We start from the raw sequence: 7,808 nt of genomic DNA, 5'->3' as shown, positions 1-7,808 counted from the left end.
TTTTATGAATCTATCCCAGTGTTTTAAGACGGAATATGAAACAGTAACGTACTGTTATTGTTGTGACCTGAACATTTCATGAATCTATGCCAGTGTTTCATGAAACATAAATGGTCAACGTGTTCTAGCGAGTTACATGATAATCCAAACACAAGGATCATAAACTGCAAGAATGAAAACGACAAATGTTGTGAAGGATCAAATATACCGTCGAAATTGTTGAACGGCTCCTTGTTTTCTTAATTTCAATTTAACATTTGTTTTAAAAAGATCACTCACAACCTCATAACTTCTTTACAAAAAGTGATCAGTCAAAGATACATAAACTTTATTTTTTATTGTCTCGAATAACCCATGTGTATGCATCACAACTTTAACCCACAAGATGAGTATGTATATGATGATCCAACGAGACGTCGAGGTAAAGGAGATAGCTCACATTTACTACACATGATATTGTTTTCCTACGTATCAAATATCACAATTTACGTATAAGCATATATAAAAAAAAAAAAGTTAGCCATATAAAAGCGAAAGAAACTACTGGAGATGGCCTTTTTATTCATAAAAAGGAAGTCACAACCTATTTCTGAGAAGATTGGACAAATGATCTTAGGGGCATTTGACAGCCTCGGATTTGAGATCCGAAGTGATTTGAGATTATAGGTGATTGGAGATCCTTGGTAATTTCAGATAGGATTTAAAGTCAGACCACCCCCTTCCAATCTGACCTCAAACCTAATGTTTTGCTCATAAACTGTGGATCTTAAATCATGTTTTCCACAGTGGTAAAATCCAGTGTTTGGTTACACTATGAGTTCCACATAAAAAGAACTTGGGTCAATTTCGAATCTCAAATCCGAGGCCAACAAATACGACCTTAATGAAAAGAAGTTAGTATTAAGAAATTGCACTTTGTTGGAGAAATTATGCTGTCTAAATATCTAAAAAAAAAACTCCAAAGTCTTATCAAGCGATAATCAGAGTGCTATAAAAACATTATTCGAATCCATCTACCATAATGACAAAAAAAAAAATATTGAAACCGACCAACATTTTGTTGAACAGGAAAATGGAAAATGGTGATATTGGGCCTCATCAACTCACGTATCCCCTAAAATGGGGTGTTTGATGCAGTCCGAATTGTGGAATTCTAGAATTAAGTTCTTATCCTCATTCTGGAATTTTGATCCTACGTTAGGGGTTGGAATTATGATTCCATAATCTCTCCTTAGAGCACAAGGCATGAAGGATTTGATTCATGAATTATAGAATTTTATTTCCCCTTTCATCAAGCAAATCATTTTCAATTCTCGAATCAAAATTCCTTATTATCAAATGCAAAGGGAAAAGGAAATTACCATTCTCATTCCAATTCCAATTTGAGGTGGAATTTTGGTTCTGGAATTCTGATTCCAAAATCAAAACTCCAATCCATCAAGCGCCTCTAAAGGACTAATGGCAACGAGTTTTGGTTTCTGAAAAGAGAAAGTTGCCCATAGCTCAAACCCATGTTCAGTCCGAGCGGAGGCTATTAAAAGTCGTTAACTCATAAGACGTTCTTTGCAATATGTTACCCTAAACTAAGGTACTTGGGAGTCTGGGACCGTGACCTGTTTCATCATCCCTCTTCTTCTACTCCTGTTATTGTACAGGTCAAGTTGGTAAAACATATACATTCTAACAAAGGTCATAACGCTTAGGCAACATAGCATGCGCGCGGCGCAACAAACTAACATGCAAGTAATGATAGACTAATTTCATTTTCTTTCAAAATATTGTCGTTCCAGGTGTGTGAATTACATGTCATCTTTCCTGCATAAGATGTCACTTCCCCAGTCGCAAAGTGACGCTACTAAAAAAACATGATTATGTGATAATATTTTGAACAGTATAAAATTTTACTAACACATAAATTCATAAATCAGCTTCAAAGCTGCTAATCTCTGCAAAACAGTTGTTCCTATGTTAGAAAAGACCAGAAAAAATGACATCTTCCATTTTATTTAAACTTGCTGCAGAAGGGGTAGTTGCTGGAAGGACAAATGACATGAATGAGTTCCTCACTCTCTTTTGACTGTACAGCCTTCTGCTTCAACAGGTTGGGGTCTGCCTAACCCCAGCTTGGTAATATGAAAAAGGCATTGTTAAGGTATGGGATCTGGTGCAGGAATGATACCCCATTTCCTCCTTACGCCTTCCAAATCCTCGTGAAAATGCTTCTCGTAGTATATACACATCAGATCTGTGCAGTGTATTCCTGCACGTAATGCCCAACTTAGGTAGTGACTGAAGAAAAGATGGCGTTGCTTTTCACTGAACCTCATTGACCCACCAATCACAGAAAGTGCACACATGGGAACATACATCTGCTCAAACTCCACCACCTTGAGTGCAGTCTCTCCAATCAAGTTTGTGTGAAGTTTGAATAACACATGCCAGAAGTCATGAACTTCACGGGCACGTGTAGCTACATATGCTAGCTCCTCAGTTTCCATGAACCGAACAGGGGGTCTGTCATCTGGTGAGAAGTTTCTTTTTCCCATGAAATTTGCATATGCTGCGCCAAACGTGTTTGGAGGCAAATCCCATGCATGAGCAACATTTTCATATAAAACACGAGGCCTATCTGCAAGTACCTCCTGCAAGAACAAATATAGGCAAAAATAGATAACAAGGATTCAGTAAAATTTCCTCTTTCCCTCTCAAGCAAACAGTTTGTTTGTTTCCAGAATCTCAGCTAATGGACTGACTACAATCCAAAACATGGGCATGCCTCAACTTGAAGTCTATGATAAATAAAAAGAGATCATAGTGGTTTCCAGAATAGCTAGGATTGAGAAAAAAGAACAAAGCAAAATTAAGTTATACTCCGTGCCATTTCCAAATTTTAAGAATGGAAATTCTCCTTGTCGACAATGATTTTTTAATCTATTGTGTTCTCGCAGCTTCTAGATGATTCAAGACATAAAAGAATGGGCCATGGCAATGTAGATGACAGTTGAATAATGATATATGATTAGTGATTTGCAAGGTTACTGGCTTCCTTGTTTGGGAACAGAAATTACTGTTTAACCTTGGTCTGTAAGTTGTCAGATTGTAAGCTGCCACACATTCACCATAAATCAACGGACTTAGAATGGGCAAACCTTCTTCTAACAGAACGCCACCTATTGGTTGTAGAAGAAACCCTTAAGAATTCATGCATTTTATTTGTGTTTTTTATTATATAGATTTGATGACATTTTTCTGTCAACCTCCACTGGTAGTTTTTTCTACACTCTTTTCTCTCAGAATGAAATGGAAATATATTCTTTGCTTCAGCAGATGGAGAAAAAAGTTGAGGAGCAAAGAAGCTAGATGCTAGTGCATGGCCCTCCTGTCCACAAATTGCATTTCTCCCAGAGTTGCCATAACCGTTATCAAGAAGCAAGACCTAGAATCTTGAAAGCTGTCATAAATAAGTATTTTTGAAATAGTGACTTAAACAGTTACTTCTCAAAATAATCGCAGAAAATAAAACAAAAAGAACTATTGTTTCATAAAGGAACCAAGTTCATGGTAACAGGCAGAAGGTACCCTGCCCTCCGGGCTTCTTTTCATACGTTCAAGAATCTTCTCAAAAGCTGGTTTTCCCGTTGTCTCCCCCAAGCTGGCAATCAAGTCTGCTCTTCTAGGGTTCAATAGTGCACCCACGGCTGAACCAACAGCTACAGCTGCTTGCTGCCATCTCTTGAGAGAGATGCGTGCACCTCGATCCATTTTAGTGCACTGGACTTGCAATGCACAGCAAATCAGTTGCATGAAAGAGATAAAGAGAGGGAGCCCAAAGTGCAAGAGACTAACCTCCACAATGGCAGCCAAATCAAAAGAAATAGGTAGGTGCTTGATTGATGCAAGCAGTGATGATGTCCACTTCTTTTACCTGTATATGTGTCAGAAAATGGTGATCAAACATGGAAAATGAAGTTCTTTTTTACAGGAGGAAGGGGAGAAGCTAGGTGATAATCCTGAAATTTCCCCTTTCATGCTAAGACAAGAAGGTAGCTAGCTCTAGGATCTGCTCCAGATTCCAGAGAAGAAAGAAGAAATGGGTTACATACAGCTGCTTAAACAATTAGTAAAGATTGAATCAACTTCAACAGCTGTTCCCCATTAACCTATAAGCATGAAACAAAATAGGATTCTAGCACCATCATATGATACAAAATGTGAACACACGACAAAACTTCCTTATGGGAAAGGAAAAATAATGAAAACCCCATTCTTAGCCATTCTTTTAGTTGAGGTGCTTGCCTAAATGGTTTTGTAACATCCCAGAGGGAAGTAATCATTGTAATTTCCCATGCCACTGTAGGTCATGTAAAAATAAGCTTCAATAATGTCCAGAACATGCCAGTACGCACTGCCTCCAATCATGTGCAGCAGCAACAGGCCTTCCACATTAGTGATTTAAAGTCCATAATGAATAATCAGACAAATGTAATGCTAGGCTGCTGTGCATTTTTTCATCAGGAAGGACACCCAAAAGAAACCTCCAAAAATAATCATAACAATCATACCACGCCTGATTTTTTATTTTTGTTTCTTTCTTTGATTTGTATATTTTTTATGTTTGAATCTTACATTATGTTCCTGAGCTTGGTTGGGATGGGATTCTTACATGTTTTTCTGTCATCTTATTGGTTGCGATAGATTTTCCTTTTTTTTTTGTGATCAGCTATGGATTTGATGCTTGAATGGTATATAGTAATATAGTATAATTATAATTTGTTGTATATAATTAATCATGAATGCCCATGGATCAGCAGCTCGTGGATTAGATTGCATATATATGTTAGATTTATCAATTATCATTTAACTTTTCAGTTTTGAAATTTGAAGGTAAAATTTACTTGATGGCTAACAAAGGGAAAGAAAAGACTACTATGCCAGTATCTCCACCAATAGGATCTTCTTCATCAACTGTAAATAATGTTACACAATCAAAGTCTGGCTCACAGCTTGGTTCTGTATATGCAAGCGAAGAGAAACCATTGTGGAAAGGAATTCAGGTAGTAAAAAAAGATGCAGCTGCAGGCGGCGGTAGCAGTGGCAATGTATGATGGAGGAAGATTAGAATGATGAACAGATTGCTAATCTTACGGACTGCTAATCTAGATTTAGCTGATCCTGTTATTCCTTCTGATGATATTGATTTTAGTGAAAAGACTGAAGATAATCAAGAAGTTGATGGAGGAAGATTAGAATGATGAACAGATTAAGACAAGAATGATGAATTTTATTTTATTTTTGTAATTGTTGAATCAATTGATGGAACAATCCTTAAAACTCTAATGATCTAAGCCTCGTTGATTTGTAGTGGTTATTTGTTAATTTTTATTTAAAAATTTCATATATATATATATATATATATTGTCTCGCCACACCCTGGCACCGACGTTTTTTTGGACCTTGCCTCACCCTGCACCCATGTGACATAGTTAGTAAATGAATTTCATGATGATTAATTATTACACTTTTTGACACAAAGATGACATCCTTTGGGTTATTCATCTTGCCATGAAATAACATAGAAGTGTCAAAATTTAAGGGAAAGATTGTTAGACACAAAGCTTGCAACATAAATGCATCCCCAAATACATTTGCTAAATGGATGCTAAATATGTTTCTTTCCACTAAGTAAAAAGCAATCACAAACTAAGGAGAAAAGAGGAAATAAACATAATGGCCGAACGCCGGTCGACCTCGAGAGAGGAGAGACAAGATTGTAGACAGCAAAAAGCCAATTCAAAGAAAAACCTGCTTGGATGGAGGCCGGTGTTGAGCAGAATGCTGAGGGAGTTGCTTTCAGCGTGCTGCAAGATAGTAGTCACGTGGAAGAAGTGAGCACAGGATTTCATCAACAGGAAGCAGCAATGGCAGCTTCGTGGTGGTTAGGTCAGAGCAAATAAGCAATTGTGGATATGAAGGAAACCGGGAGACCGGTTTGAAGAAGAAGGAAGACGAAGAGGAGAAGAAGGAGAAGAGAGAAAAGGGCAATGCTGTAAAAGGCGATACGGCGAGGCAAGGGCTTGAGCCTCTCGCGAGGCGTGAATTGAACGGTGAGTTCGAGGACAAATCTCTAAAGTATATAATATTTATACAAATAATGATAAAATTGAAAAACATAACTAAAATACTAGGCATACTAATGAAAGACAATACACAACACATGCAAACCACTGGCCAAGAGCACAATTTGCATGTAGTCTTAATAGACTTCCAAGTATCAACGCTACAACCACCAAATCATCCGCATCCTCGATAGAGAGACCATAGATTTTAACTAGAATACCTAGCAGCCTAAAAATGGACGAGATGAACCATTACCAGCTCCATCGCCTATGTGAATGCCAGATATGTGAAAATGCTCCGTCAGTTATATATGTCTTCTACAAGTTTGAGCAGCTAAACAATTTGAAGGAGAACATTTTATAGGCAGAGCTTGCCTCCACAGAGAACCAACCATACTAGAGAATAGAGAGAGTACGCAAGCAACAAAGAGAGAGAGAGAGGGCGGCCAGCCATGGCCTGAGAGAAAGAGAGTAGCCAGCAATGGCGAGTGCCAGCCATGGCCCGCGAGAGAGAGAGAAGGAGAGACCTGCAATGGATGTTTTCGGCGGCAGTTGGTTCCGGTCTGATTCTGGTGGCAGCAGCTCCAGCCTCTACCCCAATTTCGCCGGTGATGGATGCAATGGAGATTGGGGATGGAGAGAAAGGGATTAGGGATTGAAAGGGGATTGTGCGCTTCGTGTTTTCATTATTCACCGTGAATGGTGAACAATGTGACCGTCGGGCACGGGAAGCAGTTTTACGTTTTTTTTCTTTTCTTTTTTTTTAATAAAAAAATTAATCAATGCTCCATTCTGAGGCGTCGCCTCAAACATGAAGCGGCGGTGGTTTTTTGGCATGAGGCGTAAGCTTCTTATAACATTGGAGAAGGGGATTGGACAGAGGAAAGGGTGGTTGGATTGTTATTTTTTTGGGGTGTGTGGATGGCAATTCAAAATCAGGTTTAGTTTCGACAGACAAAACCTGGTTTTGCTCTAAAAATACAATTTCAAGAATATTTGGATGACATTAAAACAGGGTTTTGACAAAAGTTTGCCTTTATAAAAACCCGAAAAAAATATACTTTGTCTCAGGGTTTTTTTTAGGTAAGGCTAATTTTTGTCTCTAAATAAAGTTTTCACTTGTCATCCAGACATCTAAACCAAGTTTCTAAAACTGAGTATTGAACCAAGTTTCTAAAACTGAGTTTTGAACCAAGTTTTTGAAAACTTGCCAAGTTTGCTGATAGTGTCATCCAAGCCAAACGCACCCTTTGACTTTTTCTTTCTCCTTTTTTTTTCAGTTTGAGGAGAGCATTTAGCATTTAGCATTTACTTTAACATGACGTCCTTAAGTGCCATTTGGAGATGGAACATTATTTAAGGGAAGACAGTTGAAGCTAGGTTGAGGAAAGCTTAGTTTTGATCAAAGGAATATTTTCAAAAAGACGTGAATAATTTGCTCCCCTTTAGGGCCTGTTTGATTGCTTAGATGTTTCCTGTGACGGAAGAAACAACATTCAAACTTTTGAATTTCCTCCTAGTTTTATCAAACTGAGGATGGAAAAAATGGCCATTGGACTTGATTCGAAAATTTTCATTCCAGAATTCCCATCCCACCAGACGAGAATCCTTCCATTAAAAATTTGACTGTCGTAGTACGACTGTTGCAGCGTCAACATCGGTTACAGGGCCTGCTCTGAAAGGCCCAACTTG

The 7,808-nt window shown here is 38.1% G+C and overlaps 1 protein-coding gene across 2 annotated transcripts; it reads right to left on the bottom strand.

Annotated features, from left to right (window-relative positions):
- Positions 1-1,856: 1,856 nt before the first annotated feature.
- On the bottom strand, positions 1,857-6,835 carry LOC116267803 (ubiquinone biosynthesis protein COQ4 homolog, mitochondrial). 2 transcript variants are annotated; one of them, XM_031649715.2, is made up of 5 exons: positions 6,644-6,835; positions 5,803-5,858; positions 3,847-3,925; positions 3,580-3,771; positions 1,857-2,642 (listed from the first exon to the last, which is right to left on the bottom strand). In XM_031649715.2, the coding sequence occupies exons 4-5, from the start codon at positions 3,760-3,762 to the stop codon at positions 2,148-2,150; spliced, it is 678 nt and encodes a 225-aa protein (XP_031505575.1). In that variant the 5' UTR covers positions 3,763-3,771; positions 3,847-3,925; positions 5,803-5,858; positions 6,644-6,835; the 3' UTR covers positions 1,857-2,147. The 2 variants fall into 2 exon arrangements, with proteins under 2 accessions (XP_031505575.1, XP_031505574.1); XM_031649714.2 differs by lacking the exon at positions 5,803-5,858.
- Between the last annotated feature and the right edge of the window lie 973 nt (positions 6,836-7,808).

Source organism: Nymphaea colorata, chromosome 14 (assembly GCF_008831285.2).
Source record: "Nymphaea colorata isolate Beijing-Zhang1983 chromosome 14, ASM883128v2, whole genome shotgun sequence".
In the NCBI taxonomy this organism is placed as follows: Eukaryota; Viridiplantae; Streptophyta; class Magnoliopsida; order Nymphaeales; family Nymphaeaceae; genus Nymphaea; species Nymphaea colorata.
Note: the sequence above shows the minus strand (reverse complement) of the source record. Positions and strands in the feature narration are given on the sequence as shown.

What these genes read in the sequence shown, in the direction of transcription:
- LOC116267803 (XM_031649715.2), bottom strand. Translation starts at nt 3,762, where the DNA reads ATGGATCGAGGTGCACGCATCTCTCTCAAGAGATGGCAGCAAGCAGCT. An exon ending in AAAGAAGCCCGGAGGGCAGG is followed by an intron (nt 2,643 to 3,579) that starts GTACCTTCTGCC and finishes TTGTTCTTGCAG; the next exon opens with GAGGTACTTGCAGATAGGCC.